This window comes from Chiloscyllium punctatum, chromosome 16 (assembly GCF_047496795.1).
Source record: "Chiloscyllium punctatum isolate Juve2018m chromosome 16, sChiPun1.3, whole genome shotgun sequence".
Classification (NCBI taxonomy): Eukaryota; Metazoa; Chordata; class Chondrichthyes; order Orectolobiformes; family Hemiscylliidae; genus Chiloscyllium; species Chiloscyllium punctatum.
Window position 1 is genome coordinate 1,226,897 of NC_092754.1, and position 16,977 is coordinate 1,243,873.

General features: G+C 43.1%; 1 protein-coding gene across 23 annotated transcripts in view; it reads right to left on the reverse strand.

Moving 5' to 3' along the window:
- rap1gapa (RAP1 GTPase activating protein a) overlaps positions 1-16,977 on the reverse strand; it is a 558,062-nt gene that overhangs the window by 77,445 nt on the left and 463,640 nt on the right. For all 23 annotated transcript variants that reach the window (XM_072585952.1, XM_072585944.1, XM_072585950.1 and 20 more), the window contains 6 exons: positions 14,824-14,877; positions 14,588-14,671; positions 10,344-10,444; positions 5,820-5,949; positions 3,107-3,262; positions 974-1,045 (listed from right to left, as the gene is read on the reverse strand). In XM_072585952.1, coding sequence (XP_072442053.1) covers positions 974-1,045; positions 3,107-3,262; positions 5,820-5,949; positions 10,344-10,444; positions 14,588-14,671; positions 14,824-14,877 — 597 coding nt within the window. The remainder of the gene's footprint in view (positions 1-973; positions 1,046-3,106; positions 3,263-5,819; positions 5,950-10,343; positions 10,445-14,587; positions 14,672-14,823; positions 14,878-16,977) is intronic.

The following is a 16,977-nucleotide window of genomic DNA, read 5'->3' on the forward strand; positions in this document are numbered from 1 at the left end:
TTATCCACCTCACTGTCCCTACTACCCCTGTTGCAGGGCCTTGCTCTGTACCTACCACCTTTACCCTGATACATTGTTGGCAGTGATGTGATCCTGTGATTGATAGTAAGGGTGATCCAGTAGAGAATAGGCTGTAGAGGACAGCAATGCAATTAATATCAGGCCTGGGGGTACAATCATAGACAGTGATCTTCTTGATATATACTCATGGATAAGGGCATCACTGGCAAGGACATTTCTTGCCCACTCTAAACTGCCCTTGAACTGAGTTGCCACATCATTTCAGCGAGCAGTTAAGGTTTACTTATTAATTCCATTTTGAATTCCACCAGGTGACATGGTGGGATTGACCTACTGACATCATCACTGGACCACTGTCTGCCTAATTTCAATCTAAATTCCAATGTCTTTTGCTCCACCATTGGTGGTGTTCCTTCATAGACCGAGAGAAAGAGAGAGAGAGAGAGAGAGAGACAGAGAGAGACAGAGAGGGGGAGGGGGAGGGAGAGAGAGAGATAGGGAGGAGGGAGAGAGACAGAGGAAGGGGAGAGGGAGGGAGGGAGGGAGAGGGAGAGGGAGGGAGGAGAGAGAGAGAGAGAGAGAGAGAGAGAGAGAGAGAGAGAGAGAGAGAGAGAGAGAGAGAGAGAGAGAGAGAGAGAGAGAGAGAGAGAGAGAGAGAGAGAGAGACAGAGACAGAGAGAGACACAGAGATTTCTGTTCTTGATTTTTGTTGATGGAATGGGGGCTCCTTGATGCAATGCTGCAATGCAGGTATATTCCTCAGACCAAACTGTTCTGCTTTGTACACAAGTTCATACTATTAATGTCTTTGAGACAGAAAGTTGGAGAAATCAATTGATTAAGAGTGAATTCTGTGAGATTAGTCAGTGGGATAATTCTGTACAAACCTATTATGTATTCATACACATCAGTGCCCAGAATAATTTCAAGTCCATGTGGATTAAGCAGTTACCTTTCTAAACACAGCTGGATCGGGCAGTGCAGGGCCAAAGAATGGAACATCATCTCTTGCTGTGACGGAGACCTGAGAAGTAGAGGTGCTGGTGAGATAGCTTCTAGAGGTACCACAGGCCAGTGATTTGGTGCAAACTACCAAGTGAGCAGCTGGCAAAAATAATACTGTGCAAAACCGGAAGGATCTGGAGGTGTAATGAGTGAATGAATGAAGTGCAGATATTTATAATCGAATCTCAGACAATCTCCTATCTTACTGACAAACTTTTTCAGTTCTTTATATGGGAGAGTTCTCCAACCCAATGACACTAATCTGGTAACACTGTCGCGCTGGCATTGCTAGCAGAGTTGTGTGTTAGGTTGTACCAATAAAGGGGAAATGCCTACCTCTGAGTCAGGAAGCCTGTGTTCAAGACTCCAGAAGTGTGTCATTATACCTCTGAGCAGTGTGGTTATAAAACAAAAGGAACTGTCTGGATTTTAGGGAATTTTGAGGTGAGGTGTTCAGTTTCTGTGGAATAGGAGCACATGGCACCATGTTGTCACTCTATTTAAACAAAGAGACACCTGAGCTGCTCTTCCCATCTTGAAATCCTTTCTCAATGTTTCCACCAGGGAATCTGACTGGAGTGGAGGGAGAAAAGTTTTGAGATCAATTTATCACACTTCCTAATTCCTCTTCCCTTTGTGAGTTCCTTCCTTTTGAAAGTGTTCATTTAGAGACAGTGAATCTCCCATCACCCACTGCTTTCTTCCCATCAACATTCTGCTGCCTGGGAATTTGGATTTTGAGTAATCATTGGTTATTTAATGGTTTGGAGCATTGCTGCCAAGTTTAGATGCTGGCTGTCAGGAGATGTGCACATTTTTGTGTTTCCAGCAGTCATCTCCTGCACTGGATAACCATCAGGAGGATAGAGACACAGAAACATAGAAAATAGGAGGAGAAGTAGGCCATTTGGCCCTTCAAGCCTACTCCACTATCATGGCTGCTCATCCAACTCAGGCTCCTGCTTTCTCCCCATACCCTTTAGTTCCTTCAATCCTAACACCTAGATCTAACTCTTTCTTGAAAACATTCACTGTTTCAGTCTCAACCACGATCTATGTTTGAGAAATCCACATGCTTTGGGTGAAGAAATGTCTCCCCATCTTGGTCCTAAATGGCCTACCCCATATCATTAGACTGTCACCCCCTGTTTCTGGACTCACCCACCATTGGAAACTACCTTCCAGCATTTACCCCACCTTGTCCTGTTGGAATTATATAAGTTTTTATGAAACAGAATCTCCACAGTGTGGAAGCAGGCCATTTGGCCCATCAAATCCGTCACGGTGGCACAGTGGTTAGCACTGCTGCCTCACAGCACCAGAGACCCAGGTTCAATTCCCGCCTCAGGCGACTCTCTGTGTGGAGTTTGCACATTCTCCCCGTGTCTGCGTGGATTTCCTCCGGGTGCTCCGGTTTCCTCCCACAATCCAAAAATATGCAGGTTAGGTGATTTGGCCATGCTAAATTGCCTGTACTGTTAGGTGAAGGGTAAATGTAGGGGACTGGGTCTGGGTGGGTTGCGCTTCGGTGGGTCGGTGTGGACTTGTTGGGCCAAAGGGCCTGTTTCCACACTGTAAGTTATATAAATCTAAAATCTAACCCTCCGAAAAGCATCTGACCGACACCCTCCTTGTAACCCTGTATTTCCCATGGCTAATCCAACTATCTTGCACATCCCTGAACACTATAGGCTAAAGTAGCATGGCCAATCCACCCCAAAGTGCACATCTTTGGACTGTGTAAGTGAACCAGAGCACCTGGCAGAAACCCATGCAGACAAGGGAAGAGTGTGCAAACTCCACACAGACAGTCACCTGAGTGTGGAATTGAACCCAGGTCCCTGGTGCTGTGAGGCAGCAGTGCTAACCACTGAGCCACTGTGCCACCCATGATTGCTCACTCCGGGATTTACTGAATTCAGAGTAAAACATATCAGTGTATTATGTAGCCATTTTGAGAGTGAGTCTCCAGAAATGAGATAGTGCCATGGTGGGCCCTAATAATAAAAATTAATCACATTAAATGGGATGAATGAGCCATTGGTGGTAAACAGAGCTCCTGGCTGCAGACCAGGGTTACCTTGTACATGGTGTTGCTGCTACAAGGGCTTTCCAGCTGGACAACAATGTAAGCGTGCAGGAAGTTAGATGCTATCATATCTGGCACAAACGGGGTGTTTTCATCCTGAAAGACGATGGCCACAATGTCGTTTCCTATGTGTCGTTTTCTCTGAAGCTGAATAGAGAAACAAGCCACGTGTCTATGAATCCATAAACATACTTCACAGATATCAGTTTGAGCATACAGCTAAGAGATGGGGGTGAGCAGTGGATGACTATTTAAATTGATTTTGTATTTTAAATGTATGCGCTCAGTGTAAACTCACACTCGAGTATATTTCACACCAATAATTGAACACATTGTTGTTTTAAATCAAGAAAGTCACTTATCACAGAAACAGTCGTGGTTGGCATGGAATAGATATTAACACAGGAGCTCCACATTGCTAAAGGCTCAGCCTGTCAGATGGTACTCAGCCAGTAAAACCAACATTTCAAAATACTCAATCATTTCTTCTGTGCTCCCCCTGCTCTGCCCAAATCGATGACAGAAGCAGTGCACATACAGTCCCTGTGTTACACAGCAGTCCATATATAGTCCCTGTGTTACAGAACCATTTTATTGTGCTAAACCTCGCAAAGGGTGCCATTCGGTCCATCACAGCTATGCAGACTCTTTAAAAGGGCAATCCAATTACAGCCACACACCCACATTCCCCCCAGTGGACTAGGGTCATTTTTCATTTTTGTATTTTTGCAATTCTGTTCTGAAAGTTTTTACATAGAACATTACAACACATTACAGGCCCTTCGGCCCTTGATGTTGCACCGACCTGTGGAATCAATCTGAAGCCCATTTAACCTACACTATTTCATTTTTATTCCTATATCTATCCAATGACCATTTAAATGCCCTTAAAGTTGGCGAGTCTATTACTGTTGCAGGCAGTGCATTCCATGCCCTTCCTACTCTCTGAGTAAAGAAACTACCTCTGACATCTGTCCCATATCTATCACCCCTCAATTTAAAGCTATGTCCCATCATACTAGCCATCACTGTCCACTGTGTTTTTATTGAACAGGTTTCTGCTGCCCTATCATGTAGATCATTCTAGATCATTCCAACCCACTGCACAAAATAGCAGAACAGCTAAAAGGTTACAAACATTTCGACCCAGAAACCTGGGATAGTGCAGCACAGAAGGAGGTCCATAGTGTCTTTGTTGATTCTTTCAAAGAGAGTCACATTTTTTCCACAAATCTGGTTTCATCACTGCATTTTCCCTAAAGCATTTATCCAACTTCTCTTTAATAGTTGATTTTGAGTCTGTATCCAAATAAAAACCAAAAGAGCTGCAGATGCTGTTTGCTGGTAAAGCTCAGCAGGTCTGGCAGCATCTGTGGAGAGAAATCAGAGTTCACGTTTCAGGTCAAGTGACCCTTGCTCAGACTTCTGGTTAACTTTGATTTGTCTCCACAGCTGCTGCCAGACCTGCTGAGCTTTTCCAGCAATTTATATTTTTGTTTTTGAATCTGTATCTGCTGTGATATAAGGCAGTAGTCTTCAAATTCAAAACACTTGCTGCATAAAAATACTTTCTCAAGTCCCTGCTGCTTCTTTGGCCAATCACCTCTGTGCTCTATCAATCAACAGCCATTGGCAGCAGTTTCTCTTGTTAGTATTCAAGATTTTAAACACCTCTGTCAAATCAGCTCTTATTAGTTTGCTCTCCTCTATGGTAATCAGACTTTCAGAGGTAATCATGAGTATTTCTCTGGTCACTGACTCTGCTTCTCTGATGTTTTTATGCAACAATGTAGACTCATCATTGGAAACTTACAGAATGGAATATAGGGAAAAGATGGAAGGAAACATGAAAGGACAGTGGGTTACCACGACAGCTTACTGTGCCATTCACTAGCAAGCTGGTAGTTCTGAAGAGTGCTATACCGTTTATATACATTAAACAGGTGATTCAGCACTCGACTCCAGACTGAGCACAGGGAGGCACAGCCCTGCAGACTGGCTCTGAAACGGGCATAGTCTGTGACAACATCTTTCCCTCTCACACATGCTCTAAACTTTCAAACACACACTACTGAAAAGATTCAGCTGACTTGGAGATGAAATGATTCAGTAAGTTTACTCACTGAAACCAGGAGGGGGGTTGAATGCACAAAGAATCAGAAGGAACAGCGACTAAAATCTCTGACATAGTTAATGGAACGCTTCCAAAATTTTGATCTCCTGCAATTTCAGCAGTGTGTTAGAAAAGCTCAAGTTGTAATGAGCTTTTCCTTGAATTGATGTATTAAGCAGAAAACACTTTTAATGTTGCTTTTGTCAGCTGATCCTCAAGCAAAGCTTTATGATTGGTTACATGCCCTCAGATTGTAGCAGTGCAGCCAAACAGCATCAAACTAGAGGATGGGAGCAGCAGTTTGTATCTTACACCTTTCTCCCCACTTCCAGCCCGGGTCACTGACACCTGCTAACCCTGTGCAAACCTGCTAGCATTCCCTTGCTGCTCATGAAGCTCAGGGCAGGATCAAGCAGTATCCGCACCCAGTCAGCCATTCGAATATCTGGAGATAGGGTGGGGATGGAGAGTGGGAACATTGATATGATTCAATTGGTTTGCTTTGTACTTTCTCCAGAACAGACCCTAAACTGTGAGCATTAAGAATGATCACAAATCCATTTGTCCCTAACTGTGTAAGCCCAGACTTACTTGTTGTGCATCACCTTCAGTGTACGGGAGCTTTGTGGAAACATGGAACATAATCTCTTTGCTCCTGAATTTGGTATAAACCGACTCTGTTCCTGTTTGACCATGTGCAACATCCAGGCCTCCACGAAAGCTGAGGAACAAAGGATCTCATTAATACAAGGGGCAGCTAGCACAGTGTAATCTTCCAATGTGTCCTTCACATGTAATATTTTGTAACCTGTCTTTAATGAATTGCCATCTCTTCTCAGATGGTAGATTAAAGCGTGTCAGGAAGAAGCATTAAACTTTCACCCCCCACCCTGGGTTCCTTGCAAACATTGATCCTGAAACAAGATTAGAGTGGTGCTGGAAAAGCAGAGCAGGCCAGGCAGTATCCGAGGAGCAGGAAAATTGACGTTTCGGGCAAAAGCCCTTCATCAGGAGAGAGGCCTGATGATCGTGAAACCACTGCTCTCCCACAAATTTAACGCTAAAAATTAAAAGCTTAAATTATAGGCGTTTGCTGAGACTAAGTTGAATAGAAGATTACGGACTAATGTGATTGAAGTAAACGGCATGGTGGCACAGTGGTTAGCACTGCTGCCTCAAAGCACCAGAGACCCAAGTTCAGTTCCTGTCTCAGGTAACTGACTGTGTGGAGTTTGTACATTCTCCCCGTGTCTGCGTGGGTTTGCTCCGGTTTCCTCCCACAGTCCAAAAATGTTCAGGTTAGGTGAATTGGCCGTGCTAAATTGCACGTGGTGTTAGGTGAAGAGGTAAACGTAGGGGAATGGGTCTGGGTGGGTTGCTCTTCGGAGGGTCGGTGTGGACTTGGCCGAAGGGCCTGTTTCCACACTGTGGGGAATCTAATTTGAGAGGATAAATAGAAAGTAGGTTATTTTGATGGTGAAAACCCCCTTAATTTTAAATTATGCCCCCAGTTCTAGACTCCCTAATCAGGAAAACTTCTTACCTGCATCTACCCTTCTATCCCTTTAAGTATTTTGTGGGATTCAATGAGATCATCTCTCATCATTTGGGACTCTGGAGAATACGGGCTCAGTTTGCCTAATCTCTCTTTCTAGAACAGTCCCACCATTCCAGGAACCAGTCTGGTGGACCTTCACTGCACTCACTCTATGGCAATAACATCTTGCCTGAGAGGAGGAGACCAAAACTGTGCACAGTACTCCAGGCACAGTCTAACTGAGTCCTATAAAATTAACGCGATACTTCATTGTTCCTGTTCACAAAACATCTTTTAATAAAGGCTAACAGCCCGTTAGCAGCACCTCCCTACCCCCCCCCCCCCCCCCCCCGTAGCTTGCTGCACCTGTACGTTAGACTTCCATGACTTATCGACAAGGACAATTTAGGTGCCTTTGCACATCTACACTTTCTAATCTAAACAACACTGCCCATTTGTTCCTCCTCCCAAAGTGAATAACTTCACGATTTTACATTATATTCCAGATACTCTGTTTTTGTACAACTCTTCCCAAAGATATTTTATATTTTCATCACAACAAATATTTCTACTTAGCTTTGCAACTTTCTCAAATTTAGAAAAATTACCTTTGGTCCCCACCTGCAAATCATTAGAATCAGTGCTGTCTCTGGTGTTTCTCACGCCTCACTATCTGGCTGTGAAGTTAAGCAAAATAGTCACAAATTCAAGACTGTCTAATGATGTGTAACGGTGTACAGGGTATAAAACAGCTCAGTCTCTATTATTTTTGCTCAAGGTTTACAATGGATTTTTAAGGGGTAGCTCTGGATTTACACAGAATGGAACTGTTAGCTTGTAGGCTCATTTCTTGCATGTTGTACCACACACTAAAGCTTTAACTCTCAGTTTACCAAGCCCTAATTATTTAGTTATCCAGTTAATATACAGAATACCAACAGATCCTCTATTGGAATAAACAACAATTCTTAGCATTGCTGAAAAAGACACACACTTTGTTAAAGCTTTTCATCTTGTAATCGTGGAGAAAACTGACATTTATCCTGAAAGAGAAGAGGTGGCTGATTGATTGCAAGTAGATTCTCAGAGGAGGAGATATTGCCATGGAAAATTCAACAGCTACTAATGATTGACAAATAACAGCTAAGCCTTCTTTTGATTTCAAGGCAGGCAACTTGACTTTGATTGGTCAGGGCATTGTCATGAAAAATGAACCAATGAACAAATGAATTAGACCGAACTGTTTTGTACTCAATCCATGTGATCCAGTACACAGTGACACATCATTGGATAGACTTCAAATTTTGACTATTTTGTTTAATTTCACTGCCTGATTGTGATGTTTGAGAAATTTCAGGGTTTCTTCCCACAACCCAAAGGTGTGCAAGTTAGGGTGGATTGACCATGCTAAATTGTCCTGTGTCAAGGGATGTGCAGGCTAGGTGGGTTAACCATGGTAAATACAAGATCAAGTGTCTGTTCTTATCAGGACAGGTGTCGAGTTGCGAGTCATCAGAGCTAGTGAAGAGATCATCGCTGGATCGTGATTGGACGTTGGAGGATCGTTTGGTTGTGCTGACCTGCTCTTGGTGGATCTTCATGCTGGCTTCGGCCTAACGCCAATTCAGGGACCAGCCAACCTCAGAGCTATGGCCTCGACAGCTGCCCGCAGCCCTGGGCAGGGGGTTCGAAACACAGTCAGGGTGACTGTGAAGAAGATTGAGGATTGTACGCCACTCGATCGCACCCTGTTTATCAAGAAGGTCCTGTTGGGATGCTGTGGGTTTGCTGCTGCGGACGTGTACTGCCTGCAGGATTTCCCTGGGGCAGGCTACTTCGATGTGACCTTCAGAAGCGTGAAGCAGTGAGAACAGCTCCTGAAGGTCTTCAAGGAGAAGGAAGGGGAGCCGTTGTTTTCCATCTTGTCGGCGACCCCATTGTGTGTGCTTCCTGCACAGAGGAATCGGGTTGTTACAATCCATATGTACAACCCTTACGTTCCAGCGGCTGATGTCCTGACCTTCCTGGGAAGGTACGTCCAAGTTGAGGGAGAAGCCACTGATGTGATCGACCCCTTTGAGATCTGGACCAGCAAGCGGCAGGTCAGGGTAACTCTGAGGGCCGATGACAGTGGGAACATCCTCCACCCACCCTCGAGCTTCGCAATCGGAGGGAGCAGAGGCTACCTGACATATGCAGGGCAGCTGAAAGTGTGCCGAACCTGTGGGAAGTCGGGACACGTGGCAGCGGATTGCAAAGTGACCATCTGCAGGAACTGCAAACAGGAGGGTCACTTGACTAAGGACTGTCAGGAAGAAAAGAGCTGCAACCTGTGCGGAGAGGCGGGCCACATGTACAAGACCTGCCCAAGACGTGGGGGCCCCACTTACGCACAGATGGCTGGAGGCGGCAATGTGAGCCATGGACCCCCAAAGACCAGTAAGGTCCACCCGGACAGCAGGGAAATGGAGTCTGGTGGCACCCAGAAAGAAGATCAGGCTGGAGTGGAGGAGGCGGCAGCCAGCGGAGAGACACAGCAGCTGATCCTAGCTCTAGCCGGGCAGATGGAAGAAATGGAGCAGGAGGTAATCAAGCAGGCAGAGGAGTGGATACCTGTCAAAAACAGGAAGAGGAAATCTTGCCAGGCTCCCAAAGCCCCCCAGCAAAAGGGGAAAAGACAACTGCACGAGGGAGGGACGGCCAGCTCTTCGGAGGGGGAAGATGGACGCAAAGAAGGCCATCACCACCAGAAGAAGAGACAGAGCGCCGTCGGTAAAGAGGAGGGCATTTCCTCCCAACCAGGAAACAATGGACCCCCCGAAGTCCACCCTCCACCCAGTGAGAACCAAGAGGTACCCACTGGCCCACAACTACAGGCAACCGAGATCTGTGATCCTCTGACAGTCCCACTGTCAGACACAGAACTGGACAGGGAGGACCCTTGCCTTGGCTCAATGACACCAGAGCGGGCAAATGACCCCAGTGAGGAGCTGGATAGCTACCTCAGCCCAGCGAAGGTCCAGCAGTTCATGCTAACCATGGGGATGTAGACAAGCTACCCCAGAGACAGGACAGTCAAATGAACAATGGTAACCCCATAAACTGGGGGTTAAAGAAGTTTAAATTTGCTTTCATATAACAGGGCACCCAATCTTCAGGGTTCCACTGAAGCCACAGCCAAACACCAAGAGACTGGATAGTTAATAAATGTAACTGTTAAAAGGATAACTGTGAATTCGATTAATTCAATTTGTTCTTTGTAATGTTAAGACATGCAATGTATATAACTACGAACGACATGGGAAAATTGTACAAGTACCAGAGATTTATTTATATGAATAAAGTATATTTTGAAATAAAAAAAATACAAGGGTAGGGGGTTGGGTCTAAGTGGGATGCTCTTCAGACATTCAATGGACCAATTGGCCTGCTTCCACACTGCAGGGATTCTCCAAATGGCTGTTTGGTGATTAGAAACAGGGTCAGTGCACATTAATGCTATTTTTGCCCCTCTCCAGTGATCACAATGTGAACAAAAGTTATAAATCTGGTCAGTACGGTGCCTAAACAAAACTCACCCTTTGAAGTCCTGAAGCTCAACTTTCTCACCTAGCAGTTCCAGGAACTCGACAAAGGCAGGGCTTTCCTCATTGTTGGTAAATAACTCTTCCTCTGAAGTCTGTTATACAAGGAAAAATAATTTTGACTTTTGCTGTCTTTTGCTGTGGTTGTCTGCTAGAATTCAATAGTTGTTAAGCCTAGTCAAATATTCCAACTAACTTGTGGTATTTATACTTATTTTAAAAAATACAGGATTACCTTTGGATATTTTCACATCACCATGTCTAAATGTTTGAACCTGTAGATCTTGGATTAAAAGAGTTCCAGTGGTTTAATTTCCATTTTTCTGTATTACAGTATTACAAAATGGGATGGCCCAATCCAGATAGTGTGGGTGAGCAGGATCCATCATCAGCTCCTTCATCAATGACCTTCCCCTCATCATAAGATCAGAAGTGGCCCTGTTCACCAAAGATTGTGTAATATCCAGCACCATTCATGACTCCCCAGACACTGAGGCAGTCCACGTCCATGTGTAACAAGACCTCGACAATATCCAGACTTGGGCTGACAAGTGGCAAATAACATCTGATCCACAGATATGCCAGGCTCTCACCATTATGGAGGGACAAACATTGGTCAAAACATTCTATTTAATAAAATTTGTTTGTTGATTAAGTTCAGGTTGGAATACCATATTTCTAGAATATTCAACATATTCTTAATAATTTTAACTTACTTTATTGTTAATTGACTACTTTGCCAATTTTTTTGTCAAATATAAATGTAGTGGGGAGGCAAGAGCCTAATGGTCATTTTAGTAATTTGTCTTTTCACCAAAGTACAAAATATAAAACTGGCCCTGCGAATTTTTTGATCATATTAAAATGAGGGTATATTTTAAATTCAGATTTTAATCTGCAAAATTTTGGGAAATGTTGCTTTCGTAACGTTAGCTCATTGTAGTTCAGTTGATTCGGGGGATCTCCCTGTGCCTTGTCTAATTTCAAAACAAGCAGAATGGGAATTTCACTCTTCGATTACAACAATTCCTGCATTTGCAGAGCAACAATCTACATCTGTATAGCACCTTTAACAACATAAACAATTCCAAAGTGCTCACATTATTGTTATCAAAACAAAATGTGACATTGAGCCACATAAGGAGACATTAGGACAGATGACCAAAAGCTCGGTCATTTTAAAGAATGTGTTAAAGGAGGAGAGAGGTAGAGAGGTTCCGAACAAAATTCTAGAATTTAGGGGCTTGTCAGCTGGAGGCATGGCGAACAGTGGAATGTGTGAACCTTGATGTTGAGTGCTGATACCTTGGGAAGATTATGGTATTTGAGAGTATTGCAGATTGTACTTTATAAAGGATGTTTAAGTCCCTGCCTTCATCTCATTATAACAATAGCTACATCCTTGACAGTGAAGCTTTTGGGGCATCCTTAATGGTGCTATATAAACACAGGTCTTTTGTTTTATTTTAAATCCATTCACAGGATAGAAGCATCACTGACTAGGCCAGCTTTCATTGTCCATCCCAAGTTGTTAACCCAGTTAGGAGTCAACTACTTTGCTGTGGGTCTGGGGTTATATGTAGGCCAGATCAGGTAAGGAGGGCAGTTTTCCTTCCTTAAAGCGCCTCAAACCTCCCAACAATCAATAACAGTTTCATGATCATCATTCGACTCTTAATTCCAGATTAATTTACTAAATTCAAATTCTACCTATAGGATTCAAACCTGGGGCCCCAGAAGTTCACCTGGGTATTTGGGTTAATAATTTAGCCAATATTACCACTAGGCTTTTGCCTGCCCACTACATTTACACTCTACAAAAAATTGGTAAAGTGGTCAATTAACAGTAAGTTAAAATTATTGCATATTTCTTATTCAGAATATATTGAATATTCTAGAATATTCCAACCTGAACTCTAACAACAAACACATTGACTTGGATCCCATTTACCACCCTAGAAAAAAATCAGGAAATGACATCATCACAGGATATGATATCACCAACCCAAGGAAACCTAAACACATAAATAAAAAGCGGGCCATACCACCAGTGCTTCACCGGAGACTCACTGATGATGTCACCTAGTATGGTGACGAAACATCTGAAAACGAACCTTTCAGCTCCACGAGCAAACTTACATCCATATTGAATATATTTTGTTAAAAAAAACAAAAGACTATTCTGCCTTCAGATTGTTACTAAGACTACAAGAGGCTGAACAAACTAAAAGTGATGCTGATCCTGATTGTACAGACTTATATCCTATTTATTAATGTTGAACATTCATATTATTTTATGATTAAATGCATACTGTTCTGATGACTGTTTCTCTGCTAAAGAAGAAACATTCTTTAAATCCTACTGAATTAGTGCAAGAGTCATTGTCATTCAAGATGGATCTGGAAAGGCTATACAGAGAGAAGGAAAATGCATTTAAATATAGGATAGAATTAATTATTTGAAAGTTTATATTCGATGATCCTCATGCTGCTCAGATTTCAAAGGCTCCTTTGAAAGGCTGAAGTACCATTTGTAATATGCTGTAGCTGCATAAAAATGTGAGAAAGGAGATATGCAGCACTTCTTGCAACCCATTGTTCTCGTACTCTTTAAAATATAAGGACTGCCTTTATTTCCACCTTTCACTAAATGCACACCAACCTGTTTCGATAAAAGATGAGATTGGTACAGAATAAACAATCACTCATCACACATCCACTGTATAATGACAGGATGGCTGTGTAGGAAGCTCATTCTGAGGTGGCTGTAATCAGAAGGGTGCTCGAATTTCAAACTTAGCCCATTTTTAAACTTCTTCCGTTGTGAATTGAACTCTGTTTTAAAATGGTGCCATGTGTGTTAGACTAGACTGACTGTTTTCTTGTGATTGCTTTCTGACTGTGATGGCTGTCAGGTGTGACTTGTACGTTGTGCAGGTCTGGCCCATTCCCCAGCACTGTACTGTTTCAGTCACCCAAGCCACCTTCCACATGGCGTCTTCAGGAATACCATGTACAAATCACTGGATAAGGAGTGGGGGGTGGGAGGGGGGCGGGGAGAACGTACCCAACGTTTTCCTTATCCTGATGGCCACCTTTATGTGTAGCTGCATCAATCTCTGCATAGATTGTTGGCACACAAACACCAAGTGTCACTACATACTGAGGTTCTACCTATCCCCAGTGTTGGGAAGGATGGGACTGGCCTTGTGCCACAGAATGCTAAAAGTGGTTGGACAATTCTGTATCATCTGTCCCTCATGGAGAAATTTGTGGAAAAGAAACATCTTTGACCATCAGTCCATCAGGAAGTGGTCAGCACATATCGTCCTCAAGACCCTTCAGGAAAAGGAGAGGGTGGATCCTGTCGAACGGTTCCCTGAGCAGACTGTCAAAGTTATTCAGCAGAATGTCTCATTGCCAAAACTTTCCAAGCAGTAGGACATCGTTCAGCTGGTGGGGAGGAGGGCACTGCCTGTGAGATCCTTCATGTACGCTTAGTTGGTCTACACCACTGCACACTGCCCTCAAAGTGGGGCTGTGGAGTGGGGGGAGGTAGAGACTGTTACACATCTCCTGCTAGAATGTGCCTTTGCAAAGGAACTCTGGAAAAAGATGCTGTGGTTTTTGTCAAGGTTCATCCCGAGCGGCTCTGTGACGTGGGACTCTGTGCTGTACAGGCTGTTCCCCGGGATGCACATTGCGACAAACATAAACAGCGCCTGGAGGACCATCATCTCAGTGAAATATACACTTTGATCTGCCTGAAATGGTTTGGTTTTCCAGCTGAAGGAGTTGACCCTGACCGAGTGTTGCAGACTGGCTCATTCCAAGGTCCAGGACTACGTGCTGGGGCAGTTGCTGCCAAGGTACAGTGGGGAAAGACCACTGTCTGAGGTTTTCCTGCTGAAGTTAAATGGGGGTTTGTTCAGTTATTGGACCTTCTTGGTGCCTAAAACATTTGTAAATAAACTCTTGTACAGATAAGAAATACCTTTGGTTTGTTTGCTGGATAGCTCCAATGTTTGTTTGCTTTCTCATATGCTCTGGTACAGAACTGAACCGCTTTAGTGACTATGTATATATGTAAAGATATTTTTATGAATAATGTATATTTTTGAAATAAAAATAAGTAGGGGAATGAGGCCCGCAAGTTCCTACAGCACAGCAATAAAGGAATCATTAGAAATCTTACTGTACTGCACTATCAATCCAACAATAGGACCTAGTAGACTCACCTGGCCAAACTTTTGATAAATAACCCCAAACTTGAAATGGTTGCTGATGACATGCTCATCAAATGTTACAATTAACCGTGAGGCCTGTAAAATACAGAAGAAAGTGTGACAAAACTCCTGGCAGCTCAATGCATTCAACTTCATTCCTACATAGTATTTTGACATTAACATTCCTAGCATGGGCAAAAAACAGGGACAGAAACATTCTGCTGAAAAATACTCATATTGAGACCTACCTTAGGGTATAAAACAGGGAAGAAACGGTCCACATTTACTTCTTCACAAACAAGCTGCAGATAGAGAAACAAAAGATCACTTCAACCTTTGACATCAGGTCTTATTCACCAATTGATCTGACACAAGGATCTCTACCACAAGTGTGCACTGATCAACAGTGTATTGTGGGAGACCACTGCAGGCTGGAACAGACCTGGACTCTCACTCTCTCAAACACACACGCACACACTCTCACACACACACTCTCTCTCTCTGTCTCACAAACATACATACACACACAGTAAACCAAATGATACTTAACAGGAGTTGCTCTTGTTGGATGATTTCAATCGAAAACATGCTCATTCTCTTGAATGGTACTCAAAGTATTTTGAGGAGTTTTGACAGGAATGGCTTGAAGCACAGAAAAATGTCAGATAATTTTGCATACTCATCAAAACTGAAATATCCTTGAGTTTTGCTGTTGCAGTCCCATCATGATAGTGAAGTGACAAGGCTATGAGATTGATATTGGGTGAGTTACTGAGCAGTTCTGGAGTCTTCTCAACATCAGCAGTACTTACATTCAATTGCCATATGTTGTGGCAGTGCTAGTTTCTTTTAAAATTATTCAAAATTCCACACTGTCTTCAAGAAACCAAGGTGAAAATTTTAAAATGCCAACTACTAAACTTTTTAAGTTGGTCTCTTAATCATTGAAGTGTTTAGAAGTATTTCCAAATAATCTCCAATATTTTGCTATTTATCTCTAAGCTAAATGAAATAAGGAGATGCATGCGATAATTAAAATCACTCCGATCTCCAACGGCAGGAAAAACCTTACTATTAGCTCAGTACTCTGCATTCCTGTTGCTCCTTCAAAGGTGGATTACCTCACACTTTTCCACATTAAACTCCATTTGCCACCTCTCAGCCCAGCTCTGCAGCTTACCTCGGTCCCTCTGTAAGCTGCAACATCCTTCAGCACTATCCACAACTCCACCAACCTTAGTGTTATCTGCAAATTTACTAACATATCCTTTTAAGCCTTCACCCAGGTTATTTATAAAAATTACAAACAAGCTTTAAGTTAAGCTTCAGAAAGTTTGCTATAAACTCACTGTGGCTTTCCTTCAGAGGGAGTTCTCTCTGTCCTCAATCAAAGGCCAAGTCTGATCACTGCTTGACTATAAACCTCATTCTAATTCTCAGTTCAGTAGCAAAACCATTTATACAGAAAATAAAATACAAAGCAAGACAGTTGCCCTGCACTAATACTGCTGTCACTAATGCTGACAGTCGCTGCCTTCTGGAGTACTGAGAGAAAGCTCAGTATAATTTGAGCAACACTTCAGAGAAACAGATACAGACAAGTCCCTGTTATCATTTTCATCTGGAACTGGAACAGGTAACCATACCACATTCCTCTGGGAAGAGTGTGAAATTAAAACCAGGAAACATCTGAAAATAGCAGAACCTGCTGCTCCCATCCAACAAGCTGCCGTCTTTGAGATTTGAGCTGGTACCAGGATTGTACCCAATCACTGTACCAGCCAGGGCTCTGTTGGCAGAGAAGCCTGAACACTTTGGACCATTGAGGGAATGAATATCTCACATCAGTTTTTATTGCAGAGAAAGTAATGGAGGCGAGAGAATGCATGGAAATAAACAGTGATGTTTTGATATTAGTTCACATTTTAGGAGGACGTCCAGGAGAGCTTAGAAAATATAAAGGTGGATAAATCTCCAAGACCTAATCTAATGTATCCCAGAACTGGGAATTAAGGGAGGAAGTTGCTGGACCCCTTGCAAAAGTATTTATATGATGTATAACGATGGGTGAAGTGCATGATGACTGGAGGGTGGCTAATGTTGTGCCTTTGTTTAAGAAAGATCAAAAGGAGAAATCGAGGAACTATAGACCTGTGAGACCAACTTCAATTGTGGATATATTAGAACATAGAACATTACAGGCCCTTCAGCCCTCGATGTTGTGCTGATCTGTGGAACCAATCAGAATCCTATCAATCCTACACTATTCCATTTCCATCCATATGTTTATCCAATGACCATCTAAATGCCCTTAAAGTTGGCGAGTCTACTACTGTTGCAGGCAATGCATTCCATGCCTCTACTACTCTGAGTAAAGAACCTACCTCTGCTATCTGTTCTAT